This window comes from Oncorhynchus keta, chromosome 22, assembly GCF_023373465.1.
Source record: "Oncorhynchus keta strain PuntledgeMale-10-30-2019 chromosome 22, Oket_V2, whole genome shotgun sequence".
In the NCBI taxonomy this organism is placed as follows: Eukaryota; Metazoa; Chordata; class Actinopteri; order Salmoniformes; family Salmonidae; genus Oncorhynchus; species Oncorhynchus keta.
The window spans coordinates 25612634-25635005 of NC_068442.1; the positions used below are offsets into that span (position 1 = coordinate 25612634).

The 22372-nt window shown below is 41.9% G+C and overlaps 1 protein-coding gene and 1 long non-coding RNA gene across 2 annotated transcripts in view; one reads left to right on the forward strand and one right to left on the reverse strand.

Moving 5' to 3' along the window:
- The window catches only part of LOC118401230 (repulsive guidance molecule A-like), a 17619-nt gene extending 12958 nt beyond the window's left edge, over nucleotides 1–4661 (reverse strand). Inside the window, exon 1 of the mRNA XM_035798576.2 lies at nucleotides 4029–4661. Within this exon, the coding sequence (XP_035654469.1) occupies nucleotides 4029–4042 (14 nt within the window). The 5' untranslated portion in view covers nucleotides 4043–4661. The remainder of the gene's footprint in view (nucleotides 1–4028) is intronic.
- On the forward strand, nucleotides 4541–20709 carry LOC118401231 (uncharacterized). The gene is made up of 4 exons (XR_004829203.2): nucleotides 4541–4682; nucleotides 7559–7604; nucleotides 12693–12770; nucleotides 20096–20709. It is a non-coding gene; the product is annotated as an uncharacterized LOC118401231 (long non-coding RNA).
- Nucleotides 20710–22372: the final 1663 nt, after the last annotated feature.

The window sequence follows — 22372 nt, forward strand, 5'->3', positions numbered from 1 at the left end:
GAAAATTTGAACATATATTTTATGGAAAAGAGATGTGTTTCTGAACGATGACCAATGCTCCCTTGTTGACAACATAATGGAGCAGCGCAGATTACTGTTCGATTTGGGAAGTCTCTCCTCCCTCACCGTTTTTGCCCTGTCACGTCACGGGCCATAGACTGGTGCACCGCGAGTCAGTTTAATCGAGCTACCTCAGTGCCAAGAAGGTGCAGTTTAGGCAATTGCCTACTACTGACTGGCCCAATGAGGTGCGGTTGTTCCAGCTTTCGGCCCCTCCTAAGTGTCAAATTACACCTCAATGTGTAGATTTGTTCGTTGTAGTCACGGTTGGGTCTCTTGTCAATAGTTTATTGGGAACAGTGTTTTGCTTTGCTGCTAACAGCACATGCTAACCTAAATAATAGTATATGTAGCGTAAATATATGTTGGAGCAGGTAAGCCTGTAACGTGGTGAATCGCACTTATCGTGTGCTTTGACCTATATATAGTTTATATGAAACGTACGAACCATTCTTATTAACTACACTGAACAAAAATATAAATGCAACATGCAACAGTTACGGTTCATATAAGGAAATCAGTCAATATAAATACATTAATTAGGACCTAATCTATGGATTTCACGACTGGGCAGGGGCGCAGCCATGGGAGGGCATAGGCCTACCTACTTGGGAGTCAGGTCCAGCAAATCAGAATGACTTTTTCCCCACAAAAAAGGCTTTATTACAGACAGAAAAACTCCTCAGCAGCCCCTCCCGCAGGTGAAGAAGTCGGATGTGGAGGTCCTGGGGTGGCATTGTTACACGTGGTCTGCGGTTGTGAGGCCGGTTGGACGTACTGCCAAATTCTCTAAAACGGCATTGAAGGCGACTTATGGTAGAAAAATGAACATTCAATTCTCTGGCAACATTCCTGCAGTAAGCATGCCAATTGCACACTCCCTCAAAACTTGAGACATCTGTGGCATTGTGTTGAGTGACAAAACTGCCCATTTTAGAGTAGCCTTTTATTGTCCCCAGCACAAGGTGCCCCTGTGTAATGATCATACAGTTTAATCAGCTCCCTGATATGCCACACCGGTCAGGTTGATGGATTATCTTGGCAAAGGAGAAATGCTCACTAACAAGGATGTTAACCATTTTGTGCACAACATTTTAGAGAAATAAGCTTTTGGTGCATATGGAAAATGTCTGGGATCTTTTATTTCAGCTCATGAAACATGGGACCAACACTTTGCATTTTGCATTTATATCTTTGTTCAGTACTGTTTAGTTGGGGAACCCTGCTTTAAAAGGTGCAGAAGTTCAAGCAGTAGAACATTTGAGGTGCCGCTACTCAGCTCAAATGAGACCCTGCTCAAGTCAAGCATGATGACTGACACCTGACAATGAAAAATATGTCAAATGATTACAGTGACATAGGCAACTTAAAGCCATCATGTAGAATACAAAAATAAATTAGATCTCCACAGAATGAGTCAGTTAAGTGATAATTAGATGCTATTTGTGACAATCTGTGTAGAATTGAAAATGGGTGAAAACCTATGGAGATAAAAAAACAGAAAAAAAGATCATAGCCTTACTAATCAAAAAGAGGGTGAGAAATCCTGATATAAGTTTTTTTTAAATACTTAAGATACTTAAGCAAAACTTGTTCTTTAAGCTGTGTCAAATTATATGTTATGCTGGTTAGTACACTCTCAACGAGACCAGTAGAGATGTCACTAAAGCAAGTCATGTCCTTTGTATGGCATAAAATGTTTCTCACCATGTTGATCCATTATTTTTATCCTTAAATATCAGGCAATTAAGGTGGCTGATGTAATAAGACATTGAACTTATTGCTGCACAATTGCACTTCAATGAGAAGATATTTAGAATAATATTATGTTATGTAAGCTTACATACATACTGTGTAGGCTAATAAGGTTATACCATTGAGATAGATTACTCATCATGGATATAACCCATTTCAAAATGGACATTGCCATTGAGTGTGTCCACCATTTTAAAGGAGTCAACTGGGTGGGGATTCCTATGAGTTGGGAGAAATCAGACAATGAAGAAGAAAATGTACTACTTTAAAATGGAGATAGCCTCAGTGGCACTGCCCATTTTGTCACATGCATTAACTTGGCACAGATACAAATATGGGTCTTCTATCTATCTCTATGGGTTATACTAGTCTATTGGGGTTGATGAAAAACCCTGGGGTCATTAGCCTACTGGAGAACCACCAAATACCATCCAGACTAACTATTTTTCTGGAAAGAGGTAGAACATGGGCAATGGCTATAGATTAATATGACTGAATTATCAAACCAAATGAAACAGCATAGTTTGTGGGAACTACATGTGTTTTAGTGTTTGGTTGGGCCACTTGAGTGGTATTACAGTGACAGTAGGCTATATTTCTTAACACAATGTTCTGTAAGGACTGGGAGGTGTTTTGCATTGCTTATGAATGTGTGGTAATTGACATGTAGCCTAGACTTGTAGAACATTTAATGACATCTCACTGAACATATGTAGGATCTTAACTTGAGCCAGTTTGCTACACCAGAAAAATAATCCTGCAGCAACATGACATGTGAATTATTATGTGGATTATAATGAATGGACATTTTGGTAGGGGTTGCTAAATTTTTATTACGTTAAAAATCTAGTATGAAATTTAAAAGTGGAAATTACAAACTTCAGAAGCCTTTTTAAACCTCAAACACACTACATTTTTACCATTTCTGCATTGCAGGAATGTTCTCCTGCAACAGGGTGATCAAATTAAGATCCTACATCTGTAGGCCTAATAGCAGATATCAAAGGCCCCCATGTAATGCCTCCTGTAATGCTAGATAAAACCACATTCACCCCAAACTTAATCAGTCCATGGAACAAATGGATGTTTTGATCTCATTTTGCCATCACTGACCTTGGAATATAAACGTCAGGCCTATCCGTACGCTTACAATACCCAGGCCTACATTTCGATTGAAATTCATAAACTGAGTCTACTACAATGTTCCAGTTGGTGTCATTCGGCTATATTTTGGGGAGGTACACTAATAATGCATCTGTCCCATAGACACATATGGTCTGTCTTAGCCTATACTGTATGACACCGGGGAAGTTACTTCACACTTTCCAACAGATGACACCTTTATTAACTCTAGATATGGCAAACACACATGGCATTATGAATGCAGACACATGGCATTATGAGTGCGGGATACGTTTATTTGACATAGAATTGGTCTTTGTGGCGCTTTAGCGCAATTATTAGGCTACAGTAGCCTACAACTGTCAATCAGTCATCGACATTGAATCGTGATACTTTCCCGTTTTCTTTCTACCACAGCGAATAATGAAGCCCATCTCTTTCTGTTTTTTTCATATATTCAAAACACAAATATGATAGGCGCTTTATTGGAAGCTCTTATATGCTTCCAATTGCAGTTTTTTTCCTGAATAATGCGTTCGTAAGGTGTTTGATTTGAGCAATGTGAAAGAGGAGAAGCATATGATATTGTAGGCCTAATGTCATCATATAGAGTGCATATAAATATTCTTAACAATGGTGAACTTACAATTACACATAGGCCTATGAGGCTATACGACTATTGATAAAGCGATGCCATATGTCAACACATTGCCATGCCTATAATAACATTCAAAACATGTTATTACAGTTGGACAACTTGCATTGCGAATCCTATTTTGTAGCCTGTACTATGCAATTGGTCTATTTTGCCCAAAAACATTTTACATAAAGAAAATATCTATAGCCTAGCACATAAAGCAGGGGCTAATTTATTAAAAGAGTCATCAACACATGGATAATCATTACTCTTTACAATATAAATTGTCTCCTATAGTCCACTGACAAAAATAGGAAAGAACCCTTAAACAAAAATTACACATTGACAGAAATATCACCAATGTCCATCGACATTACGAGTTTAGTTTTTAGACTTCAATTTCTCTCTGAAAATAGCCCAATTGTCACTATATTGAGAAACGGCCAATACCAACCTTCGCGACTGCATGGAGCTCTCCAAGTTTAGCTGCGGAACGCGAGGAAAGCGCAAATGCGCGAGCAAGAAGCCACTCCGAAATTCCACCCGAAATACCGGTAGCTATGTGTTGTACAGCACGCTAATCCAAATGTAGTGCGTATAACACTGTTTAACTTGGTGGGAAATGGCGCCTTCCATGCATGGTTTCCTTCGATGGTGTAACAGATAACGAGTGTGATTAAAGTATTTTTTTTCACACAATAATTCGCTGGTAGTTGAGATAGAGAACCTGGTCAATTAACTGATTCTCCTACACTTGGAGGCAATTCGTCTGCCTCATTACTTTGACTAAACAGTCACCCGATATAACGAACATGTCTCATAAAATATTGATAGAATTGAACTCCAACAGTTGTTCTCATCTTTGCGCTTGTATTCCTGCACTCAGTTTATTTGGTTGATGTTGAGAGGAAGAGCCCTCGGGACACCGCTGCTGCTCCACATGGACTGCTGATAGCTCTGGCCTGGCTCGTTTCCTCGCCTCGCTGTTGTGAAATGGCTAGTTAGAAAGTGTGAGAGAGACAATGATCGTCTCTGCATGACGCCGCTGGGACCCCACTTCAGTCCCCCGACACCTCACGCCGTTTCAGGCAATTGGCGAATGTTTAGAGTGAGTATGATTATTATCCAAACATTACGCACAAGCTGCTGCAACAAATGTTAATAAACCACAATAACTAAGATTCATGCTCCTCCTCCACATTTCGTTCCTCCCACTACTTTGTATTACAACTATAGCAACTATAACGACTGTTATCAAATTGTAATAATAGTAATGCAGACTCTGTTACAGTGGGCTACAAATCAAATCAAATTGTATTGGTCACGTACACATATTTCGCAGATGTTATTGCGGGTGTAGCGAAATTCAGAAGTATCTAATAATTCATTAGACAGTTGGCCTAGTTCACATTTATGCCAAAATAGCCTACTATTTACCCAATTACCTAATTGAGTTTGAAAGAGAAACAGCAATGGATAAACAGTAGTACAGTGAAAGAATAGAGCTAGGATACACATCCAACATGAGTATGCATTAGAGATAAGAAAATAGTTTAGGATTTGGCGGGGAAGGTAAAACATGGATCAGATTCAAAGACAGAGGTGGAATAGGTGAATTACACTGCACCTGTGTTTTAGGATCAAAATCAAGAAGAGTGACCAGACCACTCCCTCCTTCTAGGGAGCCATTACAAGGCCAGCCTCCACTCCCATCCCTCTGTGGAGAAGGTTCTCACTGCCCCAACCTCCTTATGATTAGGAAAATCCATCAAACAAGTGATTGGAGTCAACCATATCATTGAGTCAGGGGATAGACATTCGCTAAACTCCAATGGTGTATTATGCCTTCTTTCCAGCTGTCGTGAGACTGGAAAACATCCAGCATCGATTGGCACCAGAAATAGGTGGCCCATGTTTTTAAACATATTTCAGGACATGAACCACTACATACAGTTGAAGTCAGAAGTTTACATACACCGTAGCCAAATAAATTTAAACTTGGTTTTTCACAATTGCTGACATTTAATGCTAGTAAAAATTCCCTATCTTAGGTCAGTTGGGATCACCACTTAATTTTAAGAATGTGAAATGTCAGAATAATTCCCAGTGGGTCAGAAGTGTACATACACTCTATTAGTATTTGGTAGCATTGCCTTTAAATTGTTTAACTTGGGTCAAATGTTTTGGGTAGCCTTCCACAAGCTTCCCACATTAAGTTGGGTGAATTTTGGCCCATTCCTCCTGACAGCTGGCGTAACGGAGTCAGATTTGTAGGCCTCTTTGCTCGCACACACTTTTTATGTTCTGCCTACACATTTTATATGGGATTGAGGTCAGGGCTTTGTGATGGCCACTCCAATACTTTTACTTTGTTGTCCTTAAGCCATTTTGCAACAACTTTGGAAGTATGCTTGGGGCCATTGTCCATTTGGAAGACCTATTTGCAACCAACCTTTAACTTCCTGACTGATGTCTTGAGATGTTGCTTCAATATATCCACATAATTGTCCACCCTCATGATGCCATCTATTTTGTGAAGTGCACCAGTCCCTCTTGCAGCAAAGCACCCCCACAACATGATGCTGCCACCCCCGTGCTTCACGGTTGGGATGATGTTCTTCGGCTTGCAAGCCACCCCCTTTGTCCTCCAAACATAACAATGGTCATTATGGCCAAACAGTTCTATTTTTGTTTCATCAGACCAGAGGACATTTCTCCAAAAAGTACGTTCTTTTTCCCCATGTGCAGTTGTAAAGAGTAGTCTGGCTTTTTTATGGCAGTTTTGGAGCAGTGGCTTTTTCCTTGCTGAGCGGCCTTTCAAGTTATGTCGATATAGGACTCGTTTTACTGTGGATATAGATACTTTTGTACCTGTTTCCTCCAGCATCTCCACAGGGTCCTTTGCTCTTGTTGTGGGATTGATTTGCACTTTTCACACCAAAGTACGTTCATCTCTAGGAGACAGAATGCGTCTCCTTCCTGAGCGGTATGACGCCTGCATGGTCCCATGGTGTTTATATTTGCGTACTATTGTTTGTACAGATGAACGTGGTACCTTCAGGCGTTTGGAAATTGCTCCCAAGGATGAACCAGACTTGTGGAGGTCTACAATCTTTTTTCTGGGGTCCTAGCTGATTTCTTTGATTTTCCCATGATGTCAAGTAAAGAGGCGTTTGAAGGTAGGCCTTGAAATACATCCACAGGTACACCTCCAATTGACTCAAATTATGTCAATCAGCCTATCAGAAACTGCTAAAGCCATGACATCATTTTCTGGAATTTTCCAAGCTGCTTCAAGGCACAGTCAACTTGGTGTAGGTAAACTTCTGACCCACTGGAACTGTGATACAATGAATTATAAGTGAAATAACCTGTCTGTAAACAATTGTTGGAAAAATTACCTGTGTCATGCACAAAGTAGATATCCTAACCGACTTGCCAAAACTATAGTTTGTTAACAAGAAATGTGTGGAGGGGTTGAAAAACGAGTTATGACTCTAACCTAAGTGTGTGTAAACTTCCGACTTCAACTGTATATTGAAGCAACATCTCAAGACATCAGTCAGGAAGTTAAAGCTTGGTCGCAAATGGGTCTTCCAAATGGACAATGACCCCATGTATATTTCCAAAGTTGTGGCAAAATGGCTTAAGGACAACAAAGTAAAGGTATTGGAGTGGCCATCACAAAGCCCTGACCTCAATCCTATAGAATATTTGTGGGCAGAAGAGAAAAAGTGTGTGCGAGCAAGGAGGCCTACAAACCTGACTCAGTTACACCAGCTCTGTCAGGAGGAATTGGCTAAAATTCACCCAACTTATTGTGGGAAGCTTGTGGATGGCTACCCGAAACATTTGACCCAAGTTAAACAATTTAAAGGCAATGCTACCAAATACTAATTGAGTGTATGTAAACTTCTGACCCACTGGGAATGTGATGAAAGAAATTAAAGCTGAAATATATAATTCTCTCTACTATTATTCTAGTGTTTCTGTCACGGCTGTTGAAAGGAGAGGACCAAGGTGCAGCGTGGTGAGTGTACATTTTCTTTTATTAAACAAAATAACACCAAACAAAACAATAAACACTACAAAAACAAACCGTGATGCTCAAAGGCTATGTGCCCTAAACAAAGTCAACTTCCCACAAAGACGGGTGTAAAAAAGGGCTACCTAAGTATGGTTCTCAATCAGAGACAACGATAGACAGCTGCCTCTGATTGAGAACCACACCCGGCCAAACACAAAGAAATACAAAACATAGAAATAAAGAAACTATAATGCCCACCCTAGTCACACCCTGGCCTAGCCAAAATAGAGAATAAAAGCATCTCTATTGCCAGGGCGTGACAGTTTCACATTCTTAAAATAAAGTGGTGATCCTAACTGACCTAAGACAGGGAATTGTTCTTAACTGACTTGCCTAGTAAAATAAAGGTAAAAATAAATAAATAAATAAAAAAATGTCAGGAATTGTGAAAAACTGAGTTGAAATGTATTTGGCTGAGGTGTATGTAATCTTCCTACTTCAACTGAAGCAATGTATTCATTTGCGGTCACAGCTTAGGTCTGCCCATCATTGATAGCCATTGAGAAGCAGCATTTTAACATTGATGTAACAGCACACACATGAAAGGCTACCACCCAAGTGTGAAAATAATGGCTTTAGAAGTGCTGGATGCTCGCCCCGTCTCAAACACAGCTGGTGGAGCGGGTGCCTGCCTCGCTGCAGCAAGAGGCCTATGGTCAATTAATACAACTAGGCAGTTGACATCAGTATGACAGACGTTTGCAGTTTTGTAGAATGATTTACTGTGCTGACATAGTAGATAGAACCACTATCGAAGGCCCACTGTATTATTTGCGTTAAGATATAAAGATGTCAAACTCATTGTATTTCATCTGTCATTGTCAGATGCAATCAGCCATATTATTACACAGAGTAAAAGAAAGGATCAATAAATCCTCTCTGTGGCTCCATGTGATTTCCTTTAATTTGCTTTCACCGCTGAATACTGACATGAGGAATCTCATTATGTTTCATTTAATCCATTATACCAAGTCTGTCAGGTCTACACCCACATAAAACCCCAGCCATTGAACCAGAAACTGGAGGTGAAAATCGGATTTGGGAAGGATCCAACTGTCATCTCAGGATATTCCTTTTAATTATCATGAGAGGAGATCATGAGCCGCTGATACTAGCGAAACCATTTATTTTCCAATGTGTTAATGTAAAAAGGAGTAAGAAATCAAATGGTTACATACTAGACTTTATTTTATCTTTACTCGATTAATCTATGCATGACCCAAAAATACAAAAAATAGCCATAATAGACAAACCATGTTATTTTTGCTCACTCTGAAAGTGTCTCTGACAATAAAGTATAGATGTGGTTATTCAACTCAAGGGGGATTTTCCAAATGTCCTATACTGCATTAACTAGCCCATGCTATCTATTGTGCCATATAAAATTACGGAAAACATTACAGCGCAGCATTAATAGTGTTTCATTATATGAGGAATCTAGATGTAATGATGTATACACTGCTCTATCAAGTAGTATTACCTTGTAATAGTGTCACCCTGCTCTATACTTTACATTTCTAAAAGTGTCACTGACACTGTTTTGAAAAATAAATATTTCTGATTGCACTTTCAAAGCTTTACCAAATGTATTTTGCTTAAAGGTTAAGGTGGCAGATAAGATGTTGGAAGGGTCAGGCTAATATACGAAACACTTTTGTAATGTGTATGTCAGGCATTTGAATGCAAGGTAAAAGTAAATGCCCCTATATCTGACACCATTCTAGCTCTATAAATGATATCTTTAAATCACATTCTGTGTGTAAATGTCACCTTGGCTATACATGATAATCAACCTTACACACCAGACTGGGGTCATACATGGGACAACAAAAGAAAAAACAATGGTGGCGACAGAAGATAAATAAACCAGGGTCATTAATATGGGTACTGTTAGGTTAATGCCTCCTCTCAATGTTTTTACTTTCACATCATCAGTGGAAAAGGAGGAATGAGCCATCAGAGAGCTATACAGGAAAGAGTAACTATCTCCCTAATGTTCAAAGGTCAACTGCAAGGACATCATATGTCTGGGTTTGTTTTTAAAGTTATTTTTGAGCACATAGCTAAGATCACAACAATTTTGCACGCTATTTGTGCCTCACTTGCATTTGGCCGCAAATTAAGTATGAAGTATTGTATGACAATAAACAATAACCTTTTTTCAAAAACAGTATGAATTTCATCTGCTTATCATTAGAACCTCTCGTAAATCTAAGCTTGTGATGACAGCCTCTGTTTGGATACAGGTTTGTTTACATTCTCAGCCATCGCTCTGTTTTTGCTTGGTGGATATTCCAGATTCTGATTTGTTTGCACAGGAATGCAAATAGGTGCCGAACCCTCAAATGTTAAGTTTCACCTAATACCAAACATTGAACAGTAACAATCAGTCATAACAAGTTTTTTCAATTTGTCACTTACAAAATGTGGATAATGTTGTAATGTGTTACTTTAAGTGGTAAATTGATCACTGAACTATGTATTGACAGAACAAGTGTTTAGGGGATTACAGAGATAATTATTCAGGATTCTCTAACAAATTACAGAGATTATTTATTAAATGAGTGTTTAAATCAAATCAAATCAAATCAAATTTATTTATATAGCCCTTCGTACATCAGCTGATATCTCAAAGTGCTGTACAGAAACCCAGCCTAAAACCCCAAACAGCAAACAATGCAGGTGTAAAAGCACGGTGGCTAGGAAAAACTCCCTAGAAAGGCCAAAACCTAGGAAGAAACCTAGAGAGGAACCGGGCTATGTGGGGTGGCCAGTCCTCTTCTGGCTGTGCCGGGTAGAGATTATAACAGAACATGACCAAGATGTTCAAATGTTCATAAATGACCAGCATGGTCGAATAATAATAAGGCAGAACAGTTGAAACTGGAGCAGCAGCACAGTCAGGTGGACTGGGGACAGCAAGGAGCCTTCATGTCAGGTAGTCCTGGGGCACGGTCCTAGGGCTCAGGTCAGTTGAAACTGGAGCAGGAGCATGGCCAGGTGGACTGGGGACAGCAAGGAGTCCTCATGTCAGGTAGTCCTGGGACATGGTCCTAGGGCTCAGGTCCTCCGAGAGAGAGAAAGAAAGAGAGAAGGAGAGAATTAGAGAACGCACACTTAGATTCACACAGGACACCGAATAGGACAGGAGAAGTACTCCAGATATAACAAACTGACCCTAGCCCCCCGACACATAAACTACTGCAGCATAAATACTGGAGGCTGAGACAGGAGGGGTCAGGAGACACTGTGGCCCCATCCGAGGACACCCCGGACAGGGCCAAACAGGAAGGATATAACCCCACCCACTTTGCCAAAGCACATCCCCCACACCACTAGAGGGATATCTTCAACCACCAACTTACCATCCTGAGACAAGGCCGAGTATAGCCCACAAAGATCTCCGCCACGGTACAACCCAAGGGGGGCAACCCAGACAGGCCGAACACAACAGTGAATCAACCCACCCAGGTGACGCACCCCCCAGGGACGGCACGAGAGAGCCCCAGCAAGCCAGTGACTCAGCCCCGTAACAGGGTTAGAGGCAGAGAATCCCAGTGGAAAGAGGGGAACCGGCCAGGCAGAGACAGCAAGGGCGGTTCGTTGCTCCAGAGCCTTTCCGTTCACCTTCCCACTCCTGGGCCAGACTACACTCAATCATATGACCCACTGAAGAGATGAGTCTTCAGTAAAGACTTAAAGGTTGAGACCGAGTTTGCGTCTCTGACATGGGTAGGCAGACCGTTCCATAAAAATGGAGCTCTATAGGAGAAAGCCCTGCCTCCAGCTGTTTGCTTAGAAATTCTAGGGACAATTAGGAGGCCTGCGTCTTGTGACCGTAGCGTACGTGTAGGTATGTACGGCAGGACCAAATCAGAGAGGTAGGTAGGAGCAAGCCCATGTAATGCTTTGTAGGTTAGCAGTAAAACCTTGAAATCAGCCCTTGCTTTGACAGGAAGCCAGTGTAGAGAGGCTAGCACTGGAGTAATATGATCAAATTTTTGGTTCTAGTCAGGATTCTAGCAGCCGTATTTAGCACTAACTGAAGTTTATTTAGTGCTTTATCCGGGTAGCCGGAAAATAGAGCATTGCAGTAGTCTAACCTAGAAGTGACAAAAGCATGGATTAATTTTTCTGCATCATTTTTTGACAGAAAGTTTCTGATTTTTGCAATGTTACGTAGATGGAAAAAAGCTGTCCTCGAAATGGTCTTGATATGTTCTTCAAAAGAGAGATCAGGGTCCAGAGTAACGCCGAGGTCCTTCACAGTTTTATTTGAGACGACTGTACAACCATTAAGATTAATTGTCAGATTCAACAGAAGATCTCTTTGTTTCTTGGGACCTAGAACAAGCATCTCTGTTTTGTCCGAGTTTAATAGTAGAAAGTTTGCAGCCATCCACTTCCTTATGTCTGAAACACATGCTTCTAGCGAGGGCAATTTTGGGGCTTCACCATGTTTCATTGAAATGTACAGCTGTGTGTCATCCGCATAGCAGTGAAAGTTTACATTATGTTTTCGAATAACATCCCCAAGAGGTAAAATATATAGTGAAAACAATAGTGGTCCTAAAACAGAACCTTGAGGAACACCGAAATGTACAGTTGATTTGTCAGAGGACAAACCATTCACAGAGACAAACTGATATCTTTCCGACAGATAAGATCTAAACCAGGCCAGAACTTGTCCGTGTAGACCAATTTGGGTTTCCAATCTCTCCAAAGAATGTGGTGATCGATGGTATCATGATCAATGGTGATCGATGGTTTACATTGACTTGAATACGACAGGATGCTAGCATTTTGACTGCCTAATGGCTGCCTCGCCCACCTGTCTACTACCTAGCATAGCAACAAGGTGCCAAAAGTTAATCAGGCAGCTGTCAGTGAACTGAATATCTGCTGAGGTGTCTGTGCATTTTGCAGACATACACCAGACAGATTTGTCAGGGCTGTCAGAGAAGCACACCCCCTCCTGTGATTGTTGTGCCAACTGAAATAAATATGTTTATTTATCTCTCTTTCACACAGCGTTTAACGAGATAATCCCTACTCCTGCGGACTTCATGAAAAAAATGCATTAACTTAATCCATGACAACAGTTGACAGGTGAGAGTACGGCAGTTATTTAAGTGTAATTCTCCTCACACATTAGAAGAATAATGGATATGAATAAATAAAGAGTTGCATTTGATAATATGTAACCTTCATAAAATGCAGTGCTACAATACAGTAAATGTTATCAAGAGACTTCTTCTGTTTTTCTATCAATGGGCGATAAGAAATGATGTGGTCATTAATTGTGTTGAACGGGCAAAGAAACATACCAACAGCCCTAGGGCACTGGTTCCACTGGTCAATTTTTCCCAAAGCTCACATCTGAACTGACATCTTTATCATGACATGGCAGGACAGAGACAGAGAGGTGATGGAGGCACCATGAGTGACCACTGGTGACCAATGGCAATAGAGAAGCCATGTTTGAGACTGTTTGCAATTTAGGTATTAATGCCGACAGTGATTTGCATTGTACACTGTATGACCAAAAGTATGAGGACATCTGGTGGTCGAAAATCTCGTTCCAAAATCTTGAGTATTACTATAGAGTTCTTCCCCCGTTTGCTGCTATAACACCCTCCACTCTTCTGGAAAGGCTTTCCACTAGATGTTGGAACATTGCTACTGGGACTTGCTTGCATTCAGCCACAAGAGCATTAGTGAGTTCGGGCACTGATGTTGGGCGATGAGGCCTGGCTCGCAGTTGCCATCCCAATTCATCCCAAAGGTGTTTGATGGGGTTGAGTTCAGGGCTCTGATCTCGATAAATCATGCCTCTGATCTCGACTAACCATTTCTGTATGGACCTCACCTTGAGCACAGAGGCATTATCATGATGAAACAGGAAAAGGCCTTTCCCAAACAGAATCGTCTACAATGTCATTGTATGCTGTAATGTTAAGATTTTCCTTCACTGGAAATAAGGGGTCTAGCCTGAACTATGAAAAACAGCCCCAGACCATTATTCCTCTTCCACCAAACTTTACAGTTGGCACTATGCATTCAGGCAGGTAGAGTTCTCCAAGCATCTGCCAAACCCAGATTTGTCCGTCAGACTGGCAGATGGTGAAGCATGATTCATTAATCCAGAAACGCGTTTCCACTGGTCCAGAGTCCAATGGCTGCTAACTTTACACAACTCCAGCCAACACTTGGTATTGTGCATGGTGATCTTAGGCTTGTGTGCGGCTGCTCGCCCATGGAAACCCATTTCATGAAGCTCCAGACGAACAGTTTTTGTGCTGATGTTGCTTCCAGAGGCAGTTTGGAACTCAGTAGTGAATGTTTCAACCGAGAACAGGCAATTTTTAGTCGTTTCACAATAACAGCACTTATCGTTGACTGGGGCAGCTTTAGCTGGGCAGAAATTTGACGAACTGACTTATTGGAAATGTAACATCCTATGACGGTGCCACGTTGAAAGTCACTGAGCTCTTCAGTAAGGCCAATCTACTGCCAATGTTTGTCTATGGAGATTGCATGGCGGTGTGCCCGATTTTATACACCTATCAGCAACGGGTGTGGCTGAAATAGCCGAATCCACTAATTTGAAGGGGAGTCAACATACCCCTGGCCATGTAGTGTATCTTTATTTGTCCTCTGATCCATGAGTGAAACTATTGATGCCAGTGTTGTGAGTCCAACAATAGGCTACTGCCAAAAATGTTAGTCACTCGGATATGACACTGTATAAGGGTGTGAGATCAGATCACAGTGATGATGACATACATTCTAGTCAGAGCATGAGGAAAACACCACAGGTACATTTAGTTTTCTTTTCATACATTTTCGAATGATTCCATTATGGTATTATTGACTGTATTATTAAATCATGTGGAAGAAAAATATAATTTGCTTACGTACTAAAAAACAAACATGTTTCAAGACAAAGTCGATATGAAAAGGAAATGTGTTCCATCAAGAAGTTAAATAGACATTGAAATCTGATTTCATTGCTACCAGTTTGACCTGGAGGCCTTCACAGAGTGTAAACACACCAGACTGATATGGACTGCATATATTACACATACATTATGTATTAGGCGCCTTGTTCAGCTGAATAAAGAATTGTGTGCTGTTTCCCAATCTGATATCAGATATCAAACTAAATTGAATACAACGGCAAACAAAGAAAAATGAAGACGGGTCCATGTCTTCTCTTCACAGCTGGTGTACAAATTCAAATGAAATTGGACTCAAAGGTATCATAGACTGGATGAATGACGTCTGAAATGAGGGGGGCAGCATCATTGTCATTGATAATGAAAAGTTAGAATTCACTTAATCTATTTGCTGGTGTTATGTAGAGAGCAGGCACTGCATAGAAGTACTCAGACGTAGTCAGTAACAATGTGACATGCAGGAAAGCTGTAAATTGGCAGAACCGTACACACAGAGGTACGGAGTAGAATGCTTACACCCTCATTAAAAAAACACATTCTCATTCTAGGCAGTGAAGGTGAATCTTTAAAAAAAAAGCCCAGACCAGTGAGAATTATGTGCAATGTTTAATTGTAGACATGTACCAAACCGGACGAGGGAATGTGTATGGACTGCGAGTATAAACAGTCCTGATGCAAAATAGAGAATATCAGACTGAATGACACTGCATGTCAAACTTAATGACCATTAGGAACATTGGTAAGTGTAGAGCCATACACAGCGAACAGAATGGTCCTTGGAATAATGCATGTGGTTTGTCAAAAACATTGCATTGCAGTATGGGTTGGAGAACAACAGGCCTGCTGCTACTGGCATGTTTAGTCTTGTTAATTTATCCCACAGTATAGAGGCTTATCTCAATAAAACAGCTGTCTTGTGAATTTCTTGCTGCATAACGTCTCCCAAATGGAGAGGGCAGATCCCAATTTTCTCAAGACATGGACTATAATTTCCCACATTTAGATGAGCTTCCACTTTGCACAGACTTAGGAATGCACATTATCGTAGATGGCTGTCTTTAGTCACATAATATATAAGGGAAATTAGTTCACAGACAGTCCCAAAATTGACAGCAGAAAATACATTGACACCATGCCAATCTTTGGTTTAGTTGTCATAGAAACAGCCTGTGTTGCCATTTTGTGTTTAGTATTTGATCAAACATTCATATCACTTCATCCCGAATGTTGGTACACATTGCAGAAATTATACATGTGGGTGAAGATCATTATTTGTCATTCATGTGAGAGGGGAAATTACAGTGCAATACATATTATGTCAACAGAACCCACCTTGCATGGAGACTGCAGATAATCCACAAAATATGACTGGATAAATATGAATCTTCTACTCTGATCTGTGTAAACTGTTGTATTATGAATCATACATAGAGACCTGTCATGCTTATCCAAGCTATTACTAAATCTCTAAAAAAATACTTTTCAATAGACTAGACTTTATGTGGTACCTGTAATACAGTGTACAAAACATAAGGAACACCTGCTCTTTCCATGACATAGACTGACCAGGTTAATACAGGTGAAAGCTATGATCCCTTATTGATGTCACCTATTAAATCCACTTCAATCAGTGTAGATGAAGGGGAGGAGACAGGTTAAATAAGGATTGTTGAGCCTTGAGACAATTGAGATATGTATTGTTTATGTGCACCATTCAGAGGGTGAATGGGCAAGACAAAAGATTTATAAGTGCCTTGCAGGTGCCAGGCACACCGGTTTGAGTATGTCAGAGAACTGCAACGCTGCTGGGTTTTTTAATCACAACAGTTTCCTGTGTGCATCAAGAATGGTCCACCACCCAAAGGACATCCAGCCAACTTGATAAAATTGTGGGAAGCATTGGAGTCAATATGAGTCAGCATCCCTGTGGAACGCTTTCGACACCTTGTAGAGTCCATGCCCCGATGAATTGAGTCTGTTCTGAGGGCAAAAGGGGGTGCAACTCAATATAAGGAAGGTGTTCCTAATGTTTAGTCCGCATAGAACGCTTTTTGTTTCTCAGTAGAACCCTTTTTGGTTCCAGGTAGAATTATTTTGACTTCCATGTAGAAACCTCTGTGGAAAGGGTTCTACATGAAACTCAAAAAGGTTCCACCGGGAACAAAAAAGGGTTCTTCAAAGGATTATCCAATGGGGACAGCCAAAGAACCACTTTAGGTTCTAGAAAGCACCCTTTCTTTCTAAGAATGTACACTCAGTGTATATTTTGCATTGGCTTTTAACAGAGGCAGATCTAGAAATGACAACATTTGCTGAATAATGCTGATAATGCATTATCTTAGTTGAACCTTTTCCCTCTCTACGTGTGACTATCGTAGGGACTGAATCAATAATAAACAGACACCAATGCCTGCTCTATGTGTTAGAGAGGCGTATTTAAGATGGCGCAGAAGAGGATGGCTGAGTACGACCCTGCCTCACACAGGAAGCGGCGCAGGTCCTAATCCAGGCACTTGTCATCTCCCGTCTGGATTACTGCAACTCGCTGTTGGCTGGGCTCCCTGCCTGTGCCATTAAACCCCTACAACTCATCCAGAACGCCGCAGCCCGTCTGGTGTTCAACCTTCCCAAGTTCTCTCACGTCACCCCGCTCCTCCGCTCTCTCCACTGGCTTCCAGTTGAAGCTCGCATCCGCTACAAGACCATGGTGCTTGCCTACGGAGCTGTGAGGGGAACGGCACCTCAGTACCTCCAGGCTCTGATCAGGCCCTACACCCAAACAAGGGCACTGCGTTCATCCACCTCTGGCCTGCTCGCCTCCCTACCACTGAGGAAGTACAGTTCCCGCTCAGCCCAGTCAAAACTGTTCGCTGCTCTGGCCCCCCAATGGTGGAACAAACTCCCTCACGACGCCAGGACAGCGGAGTCAATCACCACCTTCCGGAGACACCTGAAACCCCACCTCTTTAAGGAATACCTAGGATAGGATAAGTAATCCTTCTCCCCCCCCCCCTAAAAGATTTAGCACTATTGTAAAGTGGCTGTTCCACTGGATGTCATAAGGTGAATGCACCAATTTGTAAGTCGCTCTGGATAAGAGCGTCTGCTAAATTACTTAAATGTAAATGTAAATGTTTTACATGCTCCTGACCAATTGTGCTATTTTGTTAGTTAATTTGCGCTGTTTGTAGCTTATTTTCTAACTTATTTTGTACATAATGTTGCTGCTACCGTCTCTTATGACCGAAAATAACTTCTGGACATCAGAACAGCGATTACTCACCACGAACAGGAAGAAGCTTCTTCCTTTAACGAGTCCGAAGCTAAGGATATGCTGCTCTCCTGGGACAGGCCCAGATCCCCACCATTTGCGTGAAGAAAAGACGGAGGAAAAGAAGACGCTGATCGGGCTGTCTTTTGAGAATCCGTTGGCAAGCGAGTAAACTCCTACTACCTTCAGTTCTACCTGCTAACATGCAATCAATGGAAAATAGTGGTCATCCGCATCAGATATGTTACAGGACTGTTTTGCTAGCACAGACTAGAATATGTTCCGGGATTCATCCAAATGGCATTGAGGAGTATACCACCTCAGTCATCGGCTTAATCAATAAGTGCATCGACGATGTCGTCCCCACAGTGACCGTACGTTCATATCCCAACCAGAAGCCATGGATTACAGGCAACATCTGCATCGAGCTAAAAGCTTTCAAGGAGCGGGACACTAATCCAGACGCTTATAAGAAATCCCGCTAAACCCTCAGACGAACCATCAAACTAGCAAAGCATCAATACAGGATTCAGATTGAATCCTACTACACCAGCTCTGACGCTCGTTGGATATGGAAGGGCTTGAAATGTATTACAGACTACGAAGGGAAACCCAGATGTGAGCTGCACATTGACGCAAGCCTACCAGATGCGCTAAATGCCTTTTATGCTCGCTTCGAGGCAAGCAACACTAAAGCTTGTACTAGAGCACCATCTGTTCTGGATGACTGTGAGATTAACGCTCTCAGTAGCTGATGTGAGCAAGACCTTTAATTATGTCAACATTCATAAAACTGCAGCCAGATGGATTACCAGAACGTGTACTCAAAGCATGCATGGACCAACTGGCAAGTGTCTTCACTGACATTTTCAACCTCTCCCTGACTGAGTCTTTAATACCGACATGTTTCAAGCAGACCACCATAGTCCCTGTGCCCAAGGAAGTGAAGGTAACCTGCCTAAATGATTACTGCCCTGTAGAACCCACGTCGGTAGCCATGAAGTTCTTTGAAAGGCTGGTCATGGCTCACATCAACAGCATCCTCCCAGATACCCTAGACCCACTCCAATTTGCATCCCGCCTCAACAGATACACAGACGACACAATCTCAATCGCCCTCCACACTCTCCTTTCCCACCTGGACAAAAGGAACACCTATGTGAGAATGCTGTGCATTGACTACAGCTCAGCGTTCAACACCATAGTGCCCACGAAGCTCATCACTAGGCTAAGGACCCTGGGACTAAACACCTCCCTGTGTAACTGGAACCTGCACTTTCTGACGGGCCGCCCCCAGTTGGTAAGGATAGGCAACAACACGCCTGCCACGCTGATCCTCAACACTGGGGCCCCTCAGGGGTGTGTACTTAGTCCCCTCCTGTACTCCCTGTTCACCCACGACTGTGTGGCCAAACACGACTCCAACACCATAATTAAGTTTGCTGATGAGGCCTACAGTGGTAGGCCTGATCACCGACAATGATGAGACAGCCTATAGGGAGGAGGTCAGAGAACTGGCAGTGTGTTTTGTTCCCCCTCAGGAGACTGAAAAGATTTGGCATGGGTCCCCAGATCCTCAACAAGTTCTGCAGCTGAACCATCGAGAGCATCCTGACCGGTTGCCTCACCGCCTGGTATGGCAACTGCTCGACAGTTGGCGCCCCAGAGTATAGTGCGAACGACCCAGTACATCACTGGGGCCAAGCTTCCTGCCATCCAGGACCTATATAATAGGTGGTTTCAGAGGAGAGCCCATAAAATTGTCAGAGACGTCAGTCACCCAGGTCATAGACTGTTTTCTCTGCTTCCGCACAGCAAGTGGTACCGGAGCGCCAAGTCTAGGACCAAAGCGCCATACGACATACGACTGCTGAACATTTAATCAAATGGCCACCGGACTATTACATTGACCCCCCCATTTATTTTGCACACTGCTGCTACTCGCTGTTTATTATCTATGCGTAGTCACTTCACCCCTACCTACATGTACAAATTATCTAAACTATTTGGTAAATATTTTCCCTCTTCTTGAACTGCACTTTTAGTTAGGGCTTGTAAGTCATTATTTCACGGTAAAGTCTACACTTGTTGTATTCGGGGCACGTGACAAATAAAGTTGAATTTGATTCACAGACTGCCACAGTCTTACAATGTTTCAGATACAGTCTCTCTCTCTCTCTCTCTCTCTCTCTCTCTCTCTACAGGAACACATCACTCAACAAGGATATAAACACCTGGACAATGTAGATCAATTCCAATGCCATCCACAACCTGCATACCCAAAATGTAGAGTTGAGTGTCACCAACATCTGGGAATCTGGCATTAGAAAATAAGCAGTAGGTCTGTAAATTCTTTGGAGACCTTTTATTTCTTTCTTTATTTTGCTCTGCTGTTGAGCTTTACCAGTGTCCTGCAGTGTTGTCCTGTGTGCACAGCTGCAGGGGCTAAGGCTTGCCCTTCCTTTTGTGGCATCCTGTCACAATGGCTGCAACGAGAGCTAAAGTTATTGCAGCTGCAAGGCAATTATCGGCAGCCTTAAATCATTTTTCAGCTTTCATGCTCGGGCGATAGTGGAGAGTAGAGCTTTGAAATGGTGTTTGTGTAATTATGAGGGTGACTGGTTCCTCGGACAGAACAGACAGTTCTTAAAGGCCCAATGCAGCTGTTTTTATAACAATATCAAATAATTTCAGGGTAACAATTAAGTGCTTTACTGTAATATCTTTCCATTAAAATTGACAAAAGTACACTGAACAAAACACAACATGTAAAGTGTTGGTCCCATGTTTCATGAGCTGAAATAAAAGATCCCAGAAATGTTCCATACACACAAAAAAGCTTATTTCTGTCAAGTTTTGTGTGCAATGTTTTTTTTACATTCTGTTAGTGAGCATTTCTACTTTGCCAAGATAACACAATGCCACAGATGTCTCAAGTTTTTAGGGAGTGAGCAATTGGCATGCTGACCTCAGGAATGTCATCCAGAGCTGCTGCCAGGGAATAAAATGTTCATTTCTCTACCATAAGCGCCGTTTTAGAGATTTTGGCAGTACGTCCAACCGGCCTCAAAACCGCAGACCACGTGTAACTACACCTGGGGAATTGTCTGGGACCAGCCAACTGGACAGCTGATGAAACTGTGGGTTTGCACAACTGAAGAATTTCTGCACCAACTGTCAGAAACCGTCTCAGGGAAGCTCATCTGTGTTCTCATCATCTTCACCATGGTCTTGACCTGATTGCAGTTCGGCGTCGTAAACGACTGCAGTGGGCAAATGCTCACCTTCGATGACCACTGGCATGCTGGAAAAGTGTGGCGTCATCGCACAAACATTACGATGCATGACTCTCTTGCAGAAATGCTGTTGACTCCTGTGGGATAGAGACCTTACTTATAGTGATCCAGCAATGAGAACCCACAGCCTCAGTGGACTGAAACACAAAATAATGATATATTGCAACAAGCATGTGACCTTTCCTGTAAGTAGACCAGTCAAGATAACCTTATGAACACATTCATATTCAGTGTACATCTGAAATACTTTAACTGTGCTTGAAGCCAATATCATGGGTCAATAGCTTGATACCAGTTCAGAGAGTAATATTATCTTTGTTCAATAGCGGGAAAATAATTTTTAACTCTAACGACTTGGAACAAGGTAATTTACATACTGAAATATTTATAGTCTTCTTAAATTTAGTGGGGTGTAGAAATCTGTGGTGGCTGGAAGAGCAGATTAATTTGAAACTCATTAAGACGTGCTATCAGCTCAATGTGCTGGAGAGTAAGCTAGTAGCAGTATCCCATTAGATGCTGCTCTCAGTAGACTGCTGATATTGTTGGTTAGACAGGGATGTCATGGAACTCTGTGTGATACATGTTCATTTCCCACTGCCCCCGTGTAGTCCACTCCGTCTCCCTAAAATACACTGTGGCTCGTTAATGAGCCGTGGAAATGTCATCGCTCAGATCCACATTAATCAAAGAGTGGGCAGACAGCTGATTACAGGAAAATTACTTTCCCCAAATTACTTACAGATATCCCCAGTCCTCCGAGACAACAGACCTCTCCTCTGAGCTAAATGATGCTGTTATTGATTGTTTTCTTTAAGATGATATTGTAATTGCTCAAACTTGGCTGTTACATTAGAACTCTATTAATTAAAAACTCTTAAGAAAAAAATCCTGATGCTGAATTACACAGAATGTTATCCATAAAACCACCCAGGGACACAGTGTAGACACAATTATTCCTTCACAAAACTGAGGGTGGATGGTACACCATGTTGTAAAAATGTTATGGTCGACACCACCAGCCCAAACATTGACAGGAGGGCTGATGCAGAGGAATGGTATGAAACCTGATGTCTTTGACATGCCTTTGTGACACTGCAGCGGAGCAGCAGCACATGATACAGACAGGCCCTCAGTACAACACTCTCAGCCAATAGTCGGGAGACAGAAGGCTGAAGCTCAACG